This window comes from Chiloscyllium plagiosum, chromosome 1, assembly GCF_004010195.1.
Source record: "Chiloscyllium plagiosum isolate BGI_BamShark_2017 chromosome 1, ASM401019v2, whole genome shotgun sequence".
NCBI lineage: Eukaryota > Metazoa > Chordata > Chondrichthyes > Orectolobiformes > Hemiscylliidae > Chiloscyllium > Chiloscyllium plagiosum.
Genome location: NC_057710.1, coordinates 121,680,611 through 121,701,966, shown reverse-complemented (window position 1 = coordinate 121,701,966; position 21,356 = coordinate 121,680,611). Strand labels below are relative to the sequence as shown.

General features: G+C 41.2%; 1 protein-coding gene across 1 annotated transcript in view; it reads right to left on the bottom strand.

Moving 5' to 3' along the window:
• Nucleotides 1-318: 318 nt before the first annotated feature.
• The window catches only part of LOC122555041 (solute carrier family 10 member 6-like), a 53,227-nt gene continuing 32,189 nt past the window's right edge, over nt 319-21,356 (bottom strand). The window contains exons 5-8 of the mRNA XM_043700682.1: nt 17,760-17,848; nt 10,835-11,010; nt 5,006-5,163; nt 319-1,242 (exon numbers count right to left, since the gene is read on the bottom strand). Of these exons, the coding sequence (XP_043556617.1) occupies nt 1,088-1,242; nt 5,006-5,163; nt 10,835-11,010; nt 17,760-17,848 (578 nt within the window). The 3' untranslated portion in view covers nt 319-1,087. The remainder of the gene's footprint in view (nt 1,243-5,005; nt 5,164-10,834; nt 11,011-17,759; nt 17,849-21,356) is intronic.

The following is a 21,356-nucleotide window of genomic DNA, read 5'->3' as shown; positions in this document are numbered from 1 at the left end:
GGGTAATGTTATAGAGGTTTATATAATCATGAGGGACATGGATAGGGCAAATAGACAAAGTTTCTTCCCTGGGGTGGGGAAGTCCAGAACTAGAGGGCATAGGTTTAGGGTGAGAGGAGAAAGATATAAAAGAGACCTAAGGGGCAACCTTTTCACACAGAGGGTGGTACGTGTATGGAATGAGCAGCCAGAGGAAGTGGTGGAGGCTGGTACAATTACAACATTTAAAAGGCATGGATATATGAATAGGAAGGGTTTGGAGGGATATGGGCCGGGTGCTGGCAGGTGGGACTAGATTGGGTTGGGATATCTGGTCGGCATGGACCGGTGGACTGAAAGGTCTGTTTCCGTGCTGTACATCTCTATGAGTCTATAACTCTGTGACAGGGATTGGCCCTCATTCAAAGGAACTCAGTGCCTGACTGAGGGAGCCAGCACTGGGAAGGGAAGGGCGCAATGAGAGCTTCCCACTGCCCATGCTGGCCTCTGATAGGGTGACTTCAATGGTGGGAAGAAAGTGTGGTCTGCAGCTGCTGGAGATCAGAGCTGAAAATGTGTTGCTGGTAAAGCGCAGCAGGTCAGGCAGCATCCAGGGAACAGGAGAATCGACGTTTCGGGCATAAGCCCTTCTTCAAGAATGAGGAAAGTTGGACAAACTTTAAATGAGGCCAGATATTACACATGTGTCTCACAAACTACAACATCCCTGAGGAACATGGGCTCTAAGCAATGTTAGTATACAAACTCTCAATGGGCTTAGGTCAAATTCCTTTCTCGACTATTGTAATAAAAACCATCTTAATTCATCCTCAATACTGCTTTGCTGAAATGCTTGTTGGGCTTTCCTAATGTTGGTGCACTTGAGTCAAAATAAATGAATGTCTGAAGACCCATTTTTTAAAATTAGATTGCAGAACAGATTTTAGAAAAGTGTCCTGGTGTATCATGGCAGCAACATTGTGAAAAAGTAAGGTGGAAATCAGAATATATCAGAAATTATATAGTGCAGGAAACATAGCGGACAGATCAGGAGGAAATCTATTCATCTGTATGATCTGTCGAGCTCTGAAGAGTTCAGGCCTGCTTGTTAAATTAAGTCAGTCATTTCAGAAATGGTGTACTCATTTGGTGCGTTTTCCTCCCTCCTTTGGCTATTGTTAGTCTCCTCGCCTCTCCTTGTCGACTGAGTTGAATCCATTGGTTCAGCAGGACGTTTTTTCAATTTTTTATAAATCTGGTAAGCTGATTGTAACAAAAAGCAAACAATATATTGTAAGCAAAGACAACAACACATTACAAATAATTTTCAGTTGTCAGCTAAAGCACTTATCTATCAGCCTTTGCAAATTGGTACCGAGAAGTCAAAGTACTCATTAAAATCAAGAAGAAAATTACTATGAGCAGAACCAGCTGTTCCATCAGGTCCATTACAAAAATGTTACTGCCCTCAAAAGATTTTGAAAGGAAAAATTGGACAAAGGCCAGAAACCAAGCCTGGAAATTTCTACATGTGAATAACCCATGTCTGTTAATAGCAACACAAACGATATGCAAACTTCATGTTGTTTGAGAACTGTAATGAGAGTCAGGTGCAGCCCAGCGTCATATTTGTTATTCAGTTGCTGCTCACCTCCACAGGTTGACTTTGTTTGTGTGCGATGAGCAGTACGTGAGTTTATTCCTCTTAAAGGGGAGATGCATTTTGGTTGCAATCACTGCTGGAGCAGTTAAAAGGGAGCATGTGAACAGAAAGAGTGAAAATGCGGCAACAGACCGAATGGTATACCCTTCAGTTCTCCTCATTCAGCACTGGAGGTTTTGGTGCTGGAGGTTCCCAGAAGGAGAGAGGTCCTCAATCCTTAGAAGAACACAAAGATCTCCAGTCAAACATTCCAAAGGGCAGTAGGAGCAGATAGTCATTATCATCAATGCCAGTCATCTAGTTTTGAGAATCTGGATTAGTGTCATAAAAAGTTCATTGATCTCATACGAGTGATTAAGGTTAGCAAACTTATTTTTACATGCCGTACCCTTACCAATGAATTGCTTACATAGAAAACAAAGGATTTAGGATCAGGAGTAGGCCATTCAGCCCCTCAAACCTGTTCTGCCATTTAATGAGATCATGGTTAAACTGTGGCTTAACTCCATATACCTTCTGATCCTAATGGTCAGACTATGCACCACAGTCTAGAGTCCCCATTCGGTGGAAATAGTTTATCTTTATCTACCCTGTCTTTTCCTGTTAATATCTTGCAGACTTCAATCGGATCACCCTTCAACCTTCCAAATTCTAGAGAAAACAAGCCTAATTTGTATAATCTCTCCTCATAATTTAACCTTAACATTCTTGTAAATCTATGTTGTATTCTCTCCAAGGTCAATATATCCTTCCTAAGATGTGGTGCCCAGATCTGCTCACAGTATCCCCAGTGGGGTTTAACCAAGATTTTGTATAACTTCAGCATAACTTCTGCATTCTTGTACTCCAGTCCTCTGGATATAAACACCAGCATTCCATTAGTTTTATTGATTACTTATTTCAACTGTTCATGGCACTTTAAAGATCTGTGCACCTGAATTTTCAAATCTCTTTGGCATGCACTGTGTACAAGTTCATTCCAACTAGAAAATACCTTGACCTATCCTCTTTTGGTAACCTGACACTTGCTTACATATCATTCCATCTGTTTTGCCCAATCACCTAGTCTATCAATATCTCTTTCTAATTTTATGCTATCACTTACACTGACTACAGTGCCACCTAACTTTGTGTCATCAATAAATTTGGATATATGACTTTCTGCGCCATTACCCAAATTGTTCATAAATAATCCTCATAGAGCTGCTCCAATCACTACTCTCTCATCTCTTACCCATCAACCATCTCTATTAAACATAACCCACACCCAAAACCCATTGTTTCAGCTCACCATCACCTGTCTAGCTTTCCTGCAAGCCTCACACTTACAATTCCAGTTTTCCACATACCTCACTATTCAATTGTGCCTGGAACATCAACCAAACATGATGTGGCACAATTCCTGACATGCTGGCTATTCTCCTGGAGGGCAAGATTACCCATAATCCAAGGCATCAGAGGTTACGGATAGTATTGGAGTAAAGAAAGAGATGGCAATAATATTGCCAAGAACAGTCAAAAGCCTGAGGCTTGAGAGAGTATACCAGCAAGAATGACAAAGACAATGACTTTAAAAAAGAAAGAGAACACATGACTATGAGGAAAACTAACAATAGGTTTTAAAATAGATTACAATAGCTTCTACAGGTATGGAAAAAGTGCGGAAAATAGCAAAAATAAACATGGGTTCTTTGAGGTTGAGACAAGAGCAATTGTAATGGGTAATAAGGAAATGGCAGAGGATGAAAATAAGTATTTTCTGTCAAAATAAAATGTTGGAAGTCTTAAACAAAACACAAAATTCTGGAGAAACGCAGTAGGTCTGGTAGCACCTGTGGAGAGAGAAACAGGAAATATTTTGCGTTCAGTGTGACACTTCAGTATTTGTGACTGTTTTCACAGCTGAACACACAAGTAAATGGTTGGAGTATGATGTGGGAAAGTATAAGATCATTCCTTACGGACGAAGAATACAGAAACTAGGCATTGATGTTTATCTGGATTTGCTGTCCTTGTCCAAGAAACAGAAGGCAATTAGAATGGTGACTTGTTCACTAATTTTCTATGGGTATTATGGGACAAATGTAGGGATACTTTGCCACAACTGAACAGGGCTTTAGCAAGACATTGCTTGGAGTACTATATACTATTTTGGTCCTTTCAATCTAAATTATTAATATCCAGTTATAAACAACTCTTACTTGGGTATCTTTTGAACCAGTCAAGTTTCACCCCTTAAACTTTAAGTATTTGTGTGAAAAAACTGCCAAAGAGGTTTCTGTTTCATCAGAGTTTGGAGGAAGATGTCCACTCTATCAGGTACACAATTTATTGTCCTCAACCAATTTTGTATCTTTATATAAATTGTTTAAATGTGAACATAGGAGGTATAGTTAGTAAGATGCAGATGACATTAAAATTGGAGGTGTAATGGACAGCAAAGAAGGTTACCTCGGAGTACAAGATGGGCCAATGGTCCAAGGAGTGGCAGCTGGAGTTTAATTTAGATAAATGTGAGGTGCTGACTTTAGAAAGGCAAATCAGGGCAGGACTTATACACTTACTGGTAAGGTCCTGGGGAGTGTCGCTGAATAAAGAGACCTTGGAGTGCAGATACATAGTTCCTTGAAAGAAGAGTCGCAGGTAGATAGGATAGTGACAAAGGCATTTGATATGCTTGGTTAGTACACTGAGTATAAGAGTTGGGAGGTCATGTTGCAGCTGTACAGGACATTGGTTAGGTCATTATGGGAATATTGTGTGCAATTCTGCTCTCAGTCCTATAGGAAGGATGTTGTAAAACATGAAAGGACTCAGAAAAGATTTACAAGGATGTTGCTAGAGTTGGAGAGTTTGAGCTATAGGGAGAGGCTAAATGGACTAGATCTATTTTTCCTGGAGAATTGGAGCATGAGGGGTAACCTTATAGAGGTTTATAAAATCATGAGTGGCATAGATAAATAGACAAGATCTTTTCCCTGGGATGGGGAGCCCCAGACTAGAGGGCATAGGTTGAAGGTGAGAGGTGAAAGATTTAAAAGCGAGCAAAGGTCAATTTAAGTGGTGGAGGCTGGTTCAATTACAACATTTAAAAGACATCTGAATGGGTATATGAATAGGAAGGGTTTAGAGAGAAATGGGTCAAATGTTGGCAAATGGGACTAAATTAATGTAGGATATCTGGTCGGCATGGACGAGTTGGACCGAAGGGTCTGTTTCCGTTCTGTATATCTCTATGACTCTATAACTTCTTGCACCCCTCCTTACAGAAATAATATTTCTTTTGATCAAGAAATGTAATAGTTTCCATACAAGTAGACACAGTGCAGAACATTTTGCAGCCTTGTCTTTCATTTCACTTACCTGTTACAAATAATAATCCATGCAAGATTTGAAAGCAAATATAAATGAAAGGGTATGCAAACATAGAGGTGCGTTCATCTGGTTTGAAGGATATTATTAGGATTGTTGTACATAGGTGCCCGTTTTGTGCTCCTGTTTCTAATGCTATTGTTCGACAACTGTAAAAGAAAAACAATAAAATTAGAATAATGATTGTTGAGAAGTCAAGAAGCCTGACTGGACGGGAACATCATTTATTGTTGAACACCAAAGCAGAGCCTGTACACATGGTGTATGTAATCTAGTCTCAGCCCGGGACAGACATCCCTCAGTCTGCGTTATTCTTTTCTTTTCCTTTTCTCTTCTTCAACCCAGAGATATTATCACACACAAATGAGCGACTTTCCCACCACCAAAATCACAGCGACATTTTAAATTTTTTTTTTTTAACTACTATCCATCACCTGTAAAAACACCGGGCTGTGTTTTCTTTCTTTTTATTAACTTATTTTTCTAATCAATCTGTTCTGAGATGTCATTGCATACCTCTAAAAGAGGTGAGACCAGAACCCAGGACTCCCGGTTCAGGGATAGGGACACTACCACAATACCACAAGCAGACAAAAGGCTCAGGTGATGAGTTCAAGCTGGGCAGGCCATTGCCTGTTACTGGGAGATGTCATATTCAATGAGCTCCACAGACAGATTAATTACTGTCGGTGTTATCATGGATTGAATAGGTGATTAAGCTATCTTCAGCATGAAACAGCAATTCATGTCTGCGCAGCATGTTTACCAAATAACTGATAACAGTTAATATGCATCTAAATATTATATTTATTATCCTCAAATCATATATAAATTGTACACCCGTAAACTAAGTTCCATGTCAAATATTCTTAATAATTTATAACACTTTAAATCAGAAGGCTGGTCAAGCAACAACGCGTCATAGTCATCTCAAAGAATCATGTGTTACTGACAACATCCTAGACAATTCCATCACAACCCCTGAAGATGTCCTGACCCACTGATAGAACAGACCAACTTGGAAAAATCATTTAGAATAACAAGGGCAACACAACTGCTGACCAAACTGCCCTTGTCTTGAAAGGTATATCTGCTAGGCTAAGCTAATGGCAGATGGTGAGAGAACCAACATAATGGATAATCTATTTGATCTCACCCACACTAATCCACTTGTCATGGATCCATATGTATTGATAGGAGTGATCACACAATATTTCTAATGGTGACAAGGTCCCATTTTCACACTGAGGACATGCTCCTTCATGTTGTGTGGCACTATCACTGTGCTAAATGAGATAGACTCGATACTAAACGAGTATTTTGCATCAGTGTTTACTGTGGCAAAGGACATGGAAGATGTAGAATGTGTGAAATAGTTGGTGACAGCTTGAAAAATGTCCACATTACAGAGGAGGAGGTGCTGGATGTCTTGAAAAGTCGATGAATCCCCAAGCCCTTATCAGGTGTACCCAGAACTCTGGGGGAAGCTAGGGAAGTGATTGCTGGGTCCTTTGCTGAGATATTTGTATCATCAATAGTCACAGGTGAGATGCCAGAAGACTGGAGGAGGCTAACATGGTGCCACTGTTTAAGAAGAGTGGTAAGGAAAAGCCAGGAAACTATAGACCAGTGAGCCTGACCTCAGTGGTGGGCAAATTGTTGGAAGGAATCCTGAGGGAGAGGATTTACATATATTGGGAAAGGCAAGGACTGATTGAGAATAGTCAACATGGCTTTGTGTGTGGGAAATCGTGTCTCACTAACTTGATTGAGTTTTTTGAAGAATTAACAAAGAGGATTGATGAGTGCAGAGCAGTGGACATGATCTATATGGACTTCAGTAAGACGTTCGACAAGGTTCCCCATGGGAGACTGATTAGCAAGGTCAGATCTCATGGAATACAGGGCAAAATAGCCAGTTGGATACAGAACTGGCTTGAAAGTAAAAGACTGATGATGGAGTGTTGCCTTTCAGACAGGAGGCCTGTGACAAGTGGTGTGTCACATGGATCGGTGCTGGGTCCACTACTTTTTGCCATTTATATAATTTGAAAGTGACAAAATGAGGTATAGTTAGTAATTTTGCAGATGACACCAAAATTGGAGGTACAGTGGACAGGAAAAAGGTTACCTCAGAGTACAACAGGATCTTGACCAGATGGGCCAATGGGCTGAGGAGTGGCAGATGGAGTTTAATTCAGATAAATGCGAGGTGTTGCATTTTGGGAAAGCAAATCTTAGCAGAACTTATACAGGTTTATTGTTCCTCGAAAGTGGTGTGTCAGGTAGATAGGATAGTGAAGAAGGTGTTTGGTATGCTTTCCTTTATTGAACAGAGCATTGAGTAGAGGAGTTGGGAGGTCATGTTGTGGCTCGACAGGACATTGGGTTAGACCACTTTTGGAATATTGTGTGCAATTCTGGTCTCCTTCCTATTGGAAGGATGTTGGCAAACTTGAACAGATTCAGAAAAAATTTAAAAGGATGTTGCCAGGATTGGAGGATTTGATCTATAAGGAGAGGCTGAATTGACTGGGAGTGTTTCTCCTGGAGCATCGGAGGCTGAGAGGTGACCTTATAGATGTTTATAAAATCTTGAGGGGCATGGATAGGTTAAATAGACAAGGTTTTTCCCTGGCTTGGGGAGACCAGAAGTAGAGGGCATAGGTTTAGGGTGAGAGGGGAAAAATTTAAAAAGGACCTAAGGACTGACTTTTTCATGCAGAGGGTGGTACTAGTATGGAATGAGCTGCCAGAGGAAGTGGTGGAGGCTGGTACAATTGCAACATTTAAAAGGCATCTGGATGGGTATATCAATAGGAAGGGTTTAGAGGGATATGGGCTAGGTGCTGGCAGGTGGGACTAGATTGGGTTGGGATATCTGGTCGGCATGGACAAGTTGGACGAAGGGTGTGTTTCCTTGCTGTACATCTCTATGACTCTATGACTCTGAGGACCAAACTGCTCAAAATTGGACATCCATAAGATGCTTTAGACCATCAGCAGCTGTAGAATTGTACTCAACCACAATCTGAAACCCCATGGTCCGGCATATCCCACACTCTATCATTCCCATCAAGCTGGGAGAGCAACTCTGGTTCACTGAGGAGTGCAGGACAACCTGCCAGGAGCAGCAGCAGCTAGAAGCAGCATGTGACATAATCAAAGTGATTAGTAAATCAATGGATCAAATTAAAGCGCAGCAGTGTTACTACATTCAGTTATGAATGGCAGTGGATGCATAAACAACCAATTGGAAGGGGGTCTGAAACATTCTCAATGATGGGGGAGCCCAGTATATCAGTGCAAAAAGACAAGATTGTAGTGTTTTCAAGTGTCTTCAGTCAAGTGGAGGATCTATCTCAGCCCCGTCTGAAGTCCATATCTTTAGGGAGGCCAGACTTCAGCCAATTTAATTATTACTGCACAATATTTGGAAATGGCTGTGTGTATTGTATACAAGGCAGGTTATAGACTCTGACATCATCTCTGCTTTACTCCTTGAAACTTTAATCAGGCTCTTCTTCAAGCTGTTCCAGTCCAGCTGTAACATTTTCACATTGTTGGGGAGATGACAAACAGCCAAGGTATGTCCTGTCCACAAAAACACAGGACAGATCCAACCCAGTCAATCACCACCCTGCCAGTTTACTGTCAGTCATCAACAACATGATCAAAGGTGCCATCAACAGAACTATGAAGTGGTACTTATGCAGTAACAATGATGCTCTGTTTATGTTCTGCCCAAATAACAATGGCACGGTCCACACATGGTCAAAAGAGCTAAAGTCAAGTGACAAGGGAAGATGACTGTTCTTAGTATTGAGATAGTATTTGACTGAGTGTGGCATCAAGGAACCCTAGCAAGTTTATAGAAATCAGGGGAAAGTCTTTCACTGGTTGAAGCCATACTGGCACCTTATGGTTGGTGGAGGCTTATTTTCTCAATACCAGGACATCACTGCAGCAGTTCTCCGTTTAGTATCCTAGGCCAAACCTTAGCTTCTTCATTGATTATTTCCATCCAACATAAGGTCAGAAGTAGGTATAGTGGGTGACTTACCAGATGACTGCTAAAGGCACCTGTTGGTGAATTCTCCTGGGATAGTTTCCTGCACTCCTTATAGATACAGGGTTGACCTCCAGCTTGATGGTGCTGGTAGAGTGGGAGATCTGTTGAGCCATGAGGTTACAGACTGTGGTTGAATCTACCACTACTGATGACCCACATTGCCTCATGGCTGCCCAGTTTTAAGCCGAAAGATCAATTCAAACGTTATCCCATTCAGCACTGTGGCAGTGCTGCACATCACAATGGAAAGTGTCCTCAATGTGAACACAGGACTTCAATTCCATTAGGACTGTAAAGTTGTCACTCCTACTAATAATATAATGGATGGATGGATCTGCTATAGGGTTTTTCCCTCTTGTTGTCACCTGTAGTCCCATCCTAGCAGCAATTGTTTTAATAACTTGACTAGCTCAGTGGTGGTACCAAACTACTCTTTGTGATGGGCATTAGAGTCCTCCACCCAGAATACATTTGTGCTTTTGCCATCCTAAGTGAAAATTAATTTTCAACATGGAGGAGTGCTGATTCAATAGCTGAGAAGGGGTGACGGTAGGTGAAGTGATACCAAGAGACTATGAGGACTCTGAGGGAAATTCATTCTCACTTTACACCACTTTGCTGTTACTTTTGTTGGATCTTTACGGCCAACCAGATAGAACATCTACAAGGATGGTGTGGCAGTGGCTGGGACATTATCTATAATGTGTGATTCTGTGAATATGTCAAAGTCTCCAAACAACATTGCAGGATCAACAGGATTGGGTTTGTTTTTATTGTTTCCAATGCCTACGTCAATGCTGGGTGGTCCATCCAATTTCATTCCTTTTTCTGGATTTTGTAATGATTTGGTACAGTTCAATGGCTTGCTATTATGTTATTGCATAGGACAGTTAAGGTCAAATACATTGCTGTGGGTCTGAAGTCACATCTAGCCCAGACGAGGTAAGAACAGTAGAGTCCCTTCCCTAGAGGATGCTGATGAACCAGATGAGTTATTACGACACTTGACAATAGCTTTATGGCTGCCTTTAGACTAGCATTTTAATTCCAGATTTAGTCACTGAATTCTAATTTCAACATATGCCTGGTGGGATTTAAACTCATGTTGTCAGAACATTATCCTGGGTTCTCTGCATATTATCAGAAATCTACACTGCCTCCAGTTACCAACTCTACTGTCACTGAAAAGCCTTCCTAAAGGGTGGTATTCAGTATTAATGCAATATTTCAGTTAGGGCCAAGCCACTGAAAAGCTTTTTTTTCGCATGATATGATTCTGTTCATAAAGCCTAGGATGAATTAACTCTAATCTTTTCAACTTGTCCTGCCATCTTGAAAGAATGACAAAGGGTAGTACTTCCTCTTTCTGACAAGGGAAGAAGGCAAACAGCAGCAATTTCATCGCATTTAAATTACATGCCAACCCGGTTTGGACATGATATCAACAAGCAACCATTGTTGCTGAGTCAAAATGCTGAAATTCCCCACCTAGCACCAGTGTAGAAACACCATTGCAATAAACACTGGACTCTCTCAAGGCATTGGGTATCAGCAATAACCACAGTCTAATCAGCATCACATTCACCCTAGGAAGAGGTATAAAGATAGCAATAATTACTGTGTAATGTATTTAAGGGAATCCTGAAAAACACCAAAACAGCAGTGGGAAGCCACATGCAATAAGCTAACATACTTCTGCAGCATAAGGGAAGTGGAGCACAAAAGATAAAGTTAGACTGTTAAGTTACCTGGTCCATGATTGCCGTATCGCAATAGCCAAAATGAAACCAACTGTGTACCCAATCAGTGGGTTGATTACTCCAATAATTAACAATGTTGAATCTGCACTCCATTTGCTTTTGTGCAGCAGTGTAGCTGCCACTGCTGAGACAATCAGTATAAGTGCACCGACACCAGTTCCAATCTGTGGAGAAACAAAGCATCAGTTGTTATTTCAAGTCACTACACTATTCCCTAAATTCTCTTAGGGGAGCATAATTTGCAATGCATGCCACAGATGAGAGAAGCAGGGAAAGAGGTCTGTGCCTGTGCTTTAATGCATGTGGGAGACATTGAGTAGAACCGATTTCTTCCCCACACAGAGAGAAGGGGCACTAGGCATATTGAAAAACTTTGCAAATGTCTGCAGGCTGAAAGGATGGAGGTATGGATGGAATAGGATTCCGGTCATTAACTCTCAATAGGAAAGGGTATATCAAATGAACAGTAGGAGAGATAAAAAGTGCAGAAAAGTATAATTTTAAAAGTTTTTGAAAATAAAAGAATAAAGGCAGATTCCTGCAATCATGAATACATGTTGTAATAGATCTATGTTAAAAGCAGCATGCTACTCAGAGAGAAGTACCTTCTTCTGAAGTACTGACCTTATGGATGGGTTAAAATGCTGACTTAAATGTCAAAATACTTCCTCTTGGCACAAGGTTAGTTGCTTTGTCAACTAACCAAATCATATCTTTCCGAAATGAGCACTCCTGGAGTGAAGCTGCAACCCTTCTACCCAGATCACATCTCATTAAAATAGTGCCCTCATTTCCTACCTATTCCATCCTTTGGATTTCACATATGTACATTCTGCAGGAATTGTTACAGAGAATCTGAGCATACTCACACATCAAAAAGCTTCTATCTAATAAAGAGTGTGAAAAGTTGTAAAAAGGGACTTGGATGCCATTGAACGCATTCCTGAAATTGCAGATACGAACATTGCTCCTCTGTTTAAAGGAGAAGGTTAAAAAGAACTGAGTAGACTGGCAAGGAATGAACATCAAACAACTGAATTGGTTTTAAGAGATTAAACTGGAAACCCAAAACTTAGCCATTCACAGGGAGGGTAGGGAGATTGGAAACAAGCCAGACACTTCTCCCATTTCCCTCTCCAGTTATACACTCCAATGTTTCCCCAGTAATCATCTTATCCAACTATCCCATTACTTTCAGGGCTTCAGGGAACATGTAGGAGAAAGTGAGGACTGCAGATGCTGGAGATCAGAGCTGAAAATGTGTTGCTGGAAAAGCGCAGCAGGTCAGGCAGCATCCAAGGAGCAGGAGAATCGACGTTTCGGGCATGAGCCCTTCTTCAGGAATCCATTTCTGGGAACATGTGTTCCCTTTGTTTCTCACTCTTCTCGGTGTCCTACCATTTATTGTTTATTCCCTTGGTGAGCTCAGCCTTCCAAACTTCATTGCCTCATAATTCTTTGGACTGAATTTCTTTGGTCACATTTTTGTCCACCTGACCAATCTACCAATAACTTCCTGCAGACTACAGCTTTATTCCTCGCTATTAACTATATGCCAATTCTAACATGTTCCTTGCATTTAATCTTTAATGAATACTTAAATATTAAGGAGCTTTGTCTATCTTGAGAGTTAGAGCGATAGGGGTAGAATCATGTTACAACTATAACATGGAACATTGTCATGGGAACCGGGGTGGACCACTCAGCCCCTCAAGCCTTTTCCACCCTTCAGAATGATAATGGCTAATCTATGGGCTAACTGCATATACGTGCCTTTGGCTCATTATCCTTTAATACCTCTGTGTTCCAAAAAATCTGAGATTTGTCTATCTTAGATTTAAAGTTAACAACAGACCTGCCACCTGTGGGAGAGGCACAGTGGCTCAGAGGTTAGCACTGCTGCCTCACAGCTCCAGGGACCCGGGCTTGATTCCAGCCTCAGGCGACTGACTGTGTGGAGTTTGCACATTCTCCCCGTGTCTGCGTGGGTTTGCTCAGGGTGCTCCGGCTTCCTCCCACAATCCAAAGTTGTGAAGGTCAGGTGAATTGGTCATGGTAAATTGCCCGTAGTGTTAGGTGCATTAGTCAGAGGGAAATGGGTCTGGGTGGGTTACTGTTTGGAGGGTCGGTGTGGACTTGTTATGCTTGTTTCCATACTGTAGGCAATCTAATCTAATCTTGTGGAAGAGAGTTCCAAACCTCTAATGCCCTTTGTGTGCAGAAGTGTTTCCTAACATTTCTCTTGAAATGTCGAAGAAACTTCTGCTTGGACCAGCTCTGGAGTGGTGTATGTAACTCAAGGCACAATACCTCAGGAAAAAAGTAATGCAGCAAAGATTTACTTCAGTGATATCTGGAACCCAAGGTTATATTTTGAGGAGAGATTTTACAAGCTAGAGTTGTATTTCCTGAATATAGTGGTTTAATACATTATTTGACTAAAGCTTTCAAGGTCATAGGGCAACTGATAATGGAGATTGAGATAATAATCAAATCATCTATCCCATTTGCAAGGTTGCACCTTTCATTTAGCACGCTTGCTTGTTCAGGACTGTGGCAACTACATGAACTTTATATGTCACTGGACCTGACCTTGCAACGACCATGCCTCTTACCCATGCACGGCCATTCCCTTGGTTCCTAAACCAAACTTCATCCCCTGAAGTGAACTGTCTCTCTCACATTAGCAGAGCCTTGTTTCCAGCATTGGCATTCCTGATGCCAATTCATCCTCTCCCCAGATCTGGGAAGATCAGTTACACTGGTGAGGAACCTTCTCCCCTTTAGTAACTCTGCTGGAGCTATTCCTGTAATCGTGTGAGGGATGGTCCTACAATCAAAAAGGAACTGGGCAGCTTGGTAGCTGTAGACTGTGAAACGGTAAGCTATTTCTTTAAGTTTGCTTTCAAAGTTTGGACTGTTCTTTCCACTAGACCATTGCATGATGGAGCTGTCCTTATATGCCAAATGCAGATAAAATTTCAGAAATACTCAAATTTCCTGCTGGTAAATGATGGCCCTTTGTCTGTGATGAACATCTCTCGGAGTCTGTGTATTCCAAAAGATGATTCCAGTTTTTCAATCATCATTCCCATATTTGACAAGTGAACTCTCTGCACATCCAAGTACTTTGAATGGGAATCCACAATGGTTAAGAACATAAAGCCATGAAAGGACCTGCATAGTCAGTGTGTAACCAAGTCCAGGGTTTACCCAGTCATTTCCACATGAGGGAGATGCTGGCAATAATTTCTGTCCTTGTGGCACTCTGGATACTGCCCTGTCAATGGGACTAGGTTGGCATCCAATCCCGGCCAGCAGACATAACATCTCACCAACATCTTCATTTTGGAAACCCCTGGATGACCCTGGTGGAGTTCTGCCAATATCTGGCAGTGACATTTGTTCAGGACAATCACTCTTGCTCCCCATAATAATATGCTACCCTCTACATTGATCTGATCTCGCCAGGTCTAGAAAGGCTTCCCCCATCATCACCAGATGTTTTAGCTTTTCCCAGGAAGGGATCTTTTTGTGTCCACAATCTGATATTATCAGTGGTGACTGGAAGGGTGTCCAGAAAGATAAGTAGCAGCAGCACCAGTGATGTATCAACCAATGGGAGGTAGCTCAAGACATCCACAATTGCCACTTGGCTTCCCAGACAGTGTTCCAATTTGCAATTGTATGCATTCAGAATAAGGGCCCAATGCTGAATGCGGCCTGAAGCTATATGCAGCATGGCCTTGTCCCCTTTAAGAAGCCCTATCAGCGGTTTATGGTCCATTACTATGATAATATACATCTGTAAAGGTATACGTGAAACTTTCTCACACCAAAGATGACCGCCAAACCTTCCTTCTCTATCTGGGGATATTTTCACTCGGCATCAGCCAAAATCCAGGAAGCATAAGCAATCGGCATTCCTCTTCGCGTGACCATGAGCTAACATTACTCCATTACTGTATGGGGAGGCAGTGCATGTCAGCATCACATCTCATTTGGGATCATAGTATACCAACATCTTAGGATAATGATAGCTGCTCCTTCACTTCGCTAAAGGCTACCTCTAGGCTACGAGACCATTTCCAAGGCTGATCCTTTCTCAGTAGTGGATGTAAGGGTGCCAAGATGGAGGAGAAAGTGAGGTCTGCAGATGCTGGAGATCAGAGCTGAAAATGTGTTGCTGGAACAGCGCAGCAGGTCACACATTTTCCTCCAAGATGGAGGCCAGGTTACATTTGAATTTCCTGCATTAATTCACCAATCCGAGGAAAGACCCCATCTCCGGTACTGACATGGGAGCCAGAACACCTATGATTGTCCTCACTTTATCCGGTGTAAGCTGGTTTTGTCAACTTTGGTGTTCAAGTAGATCACTTGGGTTGCCTGGAATACACATTTTTCCCTTCTAAGGCATATGGCCGCCTGGGTAAAATGTCTAAGGACTGTATCCAAGTTCTCTAAATCCTCTTTATTTGTCTTCTCAGTTATTAGCACGTCATCCAGATGGACCCAGGAAAATGTTTTCCATTGTCCACTGGAAAATGGCATAGGCTGATGATACCCCAAATGGCAGTCTTGTATATTGGCAAAAATGAGTAATTAATTGTGGCCATACTCCTGCCAATCCTCATCTAATCGCAATTGTAGGTACGCATGGCTTTGTGAAAGATAAAAGCCCCATCAGTTTTGTGTACAAGTACTCTATGCAAGGGGTTCAGTATTTATCCAGCTGTGAAAAGTGGTTTACCATTTGTTTGAAATCCCTTAGAAAGGTGAACTGACCGATAAGCTTCATAATCGGTACAACTGGTGCTACCTAAGTCTGCAAACTGAACTGGTCCCTTTGCTTTCCAGCTTCCTGACTTCTGCTTCTACTTTTGCACATAAGGCAAATGGCACTGGGCAGGCCTTGCAGAATGGTAGAATTGGCCAGGGTCTGGCAGGTGGGACTGGTTTAGTTTGGGATTATGTTCGGCATGGACTGGCTGGACCGAAGGGTCTGTTTCTGTTTTGTACAACTCTATGACTCTATCTGATAAAATAATTGAGCTGGGAACAGAAAACTGTGGAAGGGCAGTAATTAAGTGGCTTCTTGGTCAACATGTAAGGTAGCCTCAGTTCCTTTGATGGTCTCTAGACCTTCCTGAAAATCATCTCGGTATTTAATTAGGACTTCACTCAGGCTGTCAATTTCTAATCAATCAGTTGAATCTTTCTCAATTTCACCCCATCAGTGGTAACGGAACCAGCTGCTTCCCAAAAGAAACTGGAACCAAAGTTATACCCTTCATCTGTCGAGATTCCTGGTATAGGTCTCAGTCTAGCCAAGGTCTTAGGCAACTTAAGGGTTGGATTCCAGAACAAATTTTGTTAAAGACTGGTTTCACAATCACTGAGACAACTGTGCTGATAAGTATCAGTATTATTCTGATAAATCTACAATGCATCCCAGCAATGGTCGATTACCCTGCCCAGAACTAAATATAGCAATCTAATGAGGTCTGGCCCAAGCTCTGTGTAACAGTAATGTAATAATTCCTTTGCACATCAATCCCTCTAAACAGCCAACATTTCATTCATTAATTTTAATACTGGTCTCCCAGTTTGCGAAGATATTTTTGTAATTGGATCCCTAAATGTTTGTGCTCATCTACAGTTCCTTGCTTCTCATAATATAACAGGTACTGGGATCTAAAAAGTCAATAAACTCACACTTCCCCACATTGGACTTAATTTGCTACTGTAACGCTACTCACATAATTGCTGCCCTTTCGCAGTTTCCTGTTCCCAGCTCAATTATTTTATCAGATAGAGTCATAGAGTTGTACAAAACAGAAATAGACCCTTCAGTCCAACCAGTCCATGCCGAACATAATCCCAAACTAAACCAGTCCCACCTGCCAGACCCTGGCCCATATCCCTCTAAACCTTTCCTATTCATGTACTTATCCAAATGTCTTTTGAATGTTATAGTTGTACCCACATCCACCATTTCCCCAGGAAGTTCATTCCAAACATGAATAACCCTCTGTGTAAAAGATTTGCCCCTCATGTCTTTTTAAAATCTCTCTCCTCTCCCCTTAAATATGTGCCCCCTAGTCTTGAAATCCCCCACCTAGGAAAAACACACGTACCATTAACTCTACCTATGTCCTTCATAATTTTATAAACCTCTATAAGGTCACCCCTCAACTTATGTTCTTCTTATGTTCTAGTGAAAAAAGTCCCAGCAAATCCAGCCTTTCTTTATAACTTAAGCCTTCCATACCCAGCAACATCCTGGAAAATCTCTTTTAAATCCTCTCCAGCTTTAACAATATCCTTCCTACACAGTACTCCAGAAGAGGCCTCATCAATGTCCTGTACAACCTCAACATGACTTCCCAAATCTTATACACAAACGACTGAGCAATGAAGGCAAGTGTGTGATGCTAGAAAACGTGGATATGCAGCTCTCTATTCCATTGTGTAAATCACCTGCAACGTAGCAAATGCAAGGATATAGTTAGCCTGGTTGGCTGGATGGCTGGATTGTGATGCGGATCGCTGCCAACAGTATTCAACACGCACATTGACTGAGGTTATTATGAAGGACTGTCTTCTCAAGCTTCGCTCACCTGAGGTATGTGTAAATCATCATCAGTTGCCCCTCTGCAATGAGATGTCAGTGCTATGCTCCAATAAGACTTTGCCATTTTCTAATGAATGCAGTACAGAACTATCACTATTTAAAGAACTGGACAAACTGACAGTATTGATTCAAACAGTAACATGTGTTTCAATTTGTGTTTAGTTTTATATATCATTGATATAGGAATTGATAAAATAAATATACTATGGACAGCGACAGTTCCATATTTCTGTGGAGAGGGTATCCATAGAATCAGAAGAAACATTATTATCTTACCTTCTGAATGAGTTTTGATTGCTTTGGCCACTTTCTTGCTATAAAAATTCCAACTGATATTGGAATGATCAGAGTAATTAATGAAATACCTGGTTCAAAACAAAAATAATGTTTTGAAGTTATTAGTTAACTGGAACTTATTTATTACATTTATCTTAACATTTAATCCTATAAGCAGGTGTTTAAAGCACAACCATTCATAAAACCTAATATTCCCAAGACCCTCCGAAGGTTCTGAAGACAAACAGTCGATCCACAATCAACAAAAATGCATTGGTCATTGTACACAAGCATGAGCACCTTGCACTACCTTCTCAATAGAACAACCTGGACAACATTTTAGATCTTTGAAAACAAAACCACTCAGGCTTGTTGTCAGCAGAATTCATTACAACCCCCTTTATTCCTCTGCTTCACTATAACTTGAAGACCCAGTCCCAAAACGTAACAATTTGATAAAACTGTGCATTTACTCCAGAATTAAACCCCATTAATCACTGCAATATGATACAGCTGCCAGTCAGCAAACAGGAAATGGAAAGCAAGCGTGTGGTATGGCCACACAGCTCCTCAGATTAGTGAAGGCTGTTGTGTAGGAATTAGAGGCTGGCTGGGAGAATGCAGAGGCAGGTATCAGGGAGTACCAACTAGTCAAGGTGGAGGGAAGCAGCTAACATCAGTATACAACTCTTTAGACTTGGTCTGCAGAATGAACGTCACATTCAGTAAGTTTTGCCTTTGTTTTTATAGGGATCAGATGTTGGATTTGCAATAGTATTTTGAATTACTGAAGTAAAGTGTTGAACCATGTTCCAATTATCTAGATCTGTATATAATTTGCAAGTCAAAATGTACTTACCAAAAATAAAATTCATAAGTTTATAGTATGAGATTTTAGTTGAATTTTTTTTAACATTTACAACACATGGAAGCAGTTCAGACTGTTTAAAGTCATTTAATTCGCTGGAAGTGGTTCTAAAACTGTTACATAATATTCCAAGTTAGGGATTTCTGCCACAAAATAATCTTGAAATTTTGGGTGGGTGGCACAGATGAAAATGTACTTGCTAAATATTATCATTTTATTAAATTTTCTTCTTTCTTCATATCACAATAACTTCAGCTGTGAAAACAAGACAGATGAAGTGTGCCTATCGATGATTTTTATATGGCTTAGCTGTGCAGTAATAGTTCCCAATTAAATATTGTCCAATCCACTTACAACATGCAAGGAGGCTATTTGGCCCATTGTATCACTGATAGCTCTTTGAAAGAGCACTCTAATCCTCCCCTTCCCCAAACCCCTTCATTTGTTCCTGTCCAAGTATAAATCTAATTCCCTTTGGGATCAGTCTGCCTCCCTTGCAGGCAATTCATTCCAAATCATAAATAATCACTGCATTAAATTGAAAATCTGCTCATGTCATTCCTTGTCTTGTATGAAGTACCATAAAGCAATGTACATTGGTTACATCAACCCAGACTTCTCTTATTGAAACAGCTTCCCCATGAGTATTCTACTGCAACCGTGAAATGCTGTATTCAATTTCCATGCACATTTTGCAACCCACCTTCCACAGTGTCTACCCGTAATTGAAATCCCTCAGGCATAGTGCCATCCTAAATATCCTGAACACACTCTCCAAGGCTTTGACACTTGTCCTAAAGCACACTGGCAAGAATCGAACAAAATATTCCAGCTGAGACTTAACTGATGATTTACAAATGTTTGGAAAAACTTGTATTTGTGCTGTGTGTGTCTATTCCTAAAGCCGATGATACATCTGCTTTTTCAAAAATCATCGAACTAGTCCATTTGGTAAGACATAACCAATCAATGGCTTTAATTTGACACAGATGGAGCAGCAGATAGAAACATAATGACAATGAAAATATGAGCAGGAGAAGGCCATTCAGCCCTTGAAGCCTACTGCGCCGTTCAATATTATGTTAATTGGCTGATCATCCAATTGCTGTCATAGAATCAAAGAATCCTACAGCATACAGGGAGGCTAATTAGCCCATCAGGTCTGTACTGGCTCCCAAAATAGCTACCCAATAAGCCCCATTCTGCAACCCTATTTCAGAAAGCCTCCAAATTCATCGTTTTCAGTTCTTTTTTTTGAAATCTCCTATGTAATCTGCCTCCTCTACTCTTCCAGGCAGTGCATTCCAAATCCTAACAAATCTGTGACTAAAGAAGTTTCTCCTTACCTCATTCCTAGCTCTCAGGCTGACAAGCTTGGAACTGTGACCCCCTAGTTACTGACATACCAACTAATCAGGGTATCCTTCATTATCCTGTTAAAATTGTTTGTAATTTTGAACACCACATAAGGTCACATCTCAATCTTGTCTGCTCCAAGGAAAATAAACCCAATTTCTCTAATCATTGTTTGCATCTAAAATCCCTTATTCGTCTCCCCATACCTTTCAACCCTAAGAACTATATCTAATTCCTTCATGAAGACATTCAATGTTTTGGTCTCAATTGCTTTCCACCGCAGAGAATTCCACAGGTTCAAACTCTTTGGGTGTAGAAATATTTGCTCATCTCAGGCCTAAAAGGCCTAGCCCATATCTTTAAACTGTGACCCCTGGTTCTGGACTCTGTGATCATCAGGAAAATCCTCCTGCATCTATCTTGCCTAATCCTGTTAGAATATCATAAATTACTATAAGACACCTCCTCATTCTTCTAAACTGCAGTGAATTCTAACCAATCTGGTCTCTAGATAGAGAATATGAAAAGGCTCAGGAATCTAACTTCAGGCATAGCAGATGAGGGGACAACTATGACAGGGGGGGCAGTCAATGCAGGACTGAGGGTGTTGTGCTTAAAGGCATGCAGTATCCAAAACAAGGTGAATGAGTTTGCAGCGTAGATTGAAATTGATGGGTACAATGTTGTGGGTATCACAGAGACAAGGAAAAAAGGGACTTGGGTACAGGTCTCCTAGCAATAGTCAGGTTGTGGCAAAGAAAATAACTCAGACATGTAAGAAAGGCACTATTAAAATAGATATGGGAGGCTTCAATATGCAGGTGGGCCGGGAAAATCATAATGGTAGCAGATCCTAAGAAAAGGAATTTGTGAAATGTCCATGGGATAGTTTTTGAAGCAGTTTGTAGGAGAGCCCACTAGGGAACATGCAATTCAGAATTTGGTGATGCACAATCAGGCAGACTTAAGATGAAAGAACTCCTGGGGACAGTGTCCAAATGATAGAATTCACCCTGCAGTTTGACAGGAGTAGCTGAAATCAGATCTAGCAGCATTACAATTTGAATAAAAGTAACAACAACAATATGAGGGAGGAGCTGGCCTGAGTTGATTGGAGGGGGATTCTGGATCAGTGGTGCTGGAAGAGCACAGCAATTCAGGCAGCATCCGACAAGCAGCAAAATTGACATTTCGGGCAAAAGCCCTTCATCAGGAATAAAGGCAGAGAGTCTGAAGCGTGGAGAGATAAGCTAGAGGAGGGTGGGGGTGGGGAGAAAGTAGCATAGAGTACAATAGGTGAGTGGGGGAGGGGATGAAGGTGATAGGTCAGAGAGGAGGGTGGAGTGGATAGGTGGAAAGGAAGATAGGCAGGT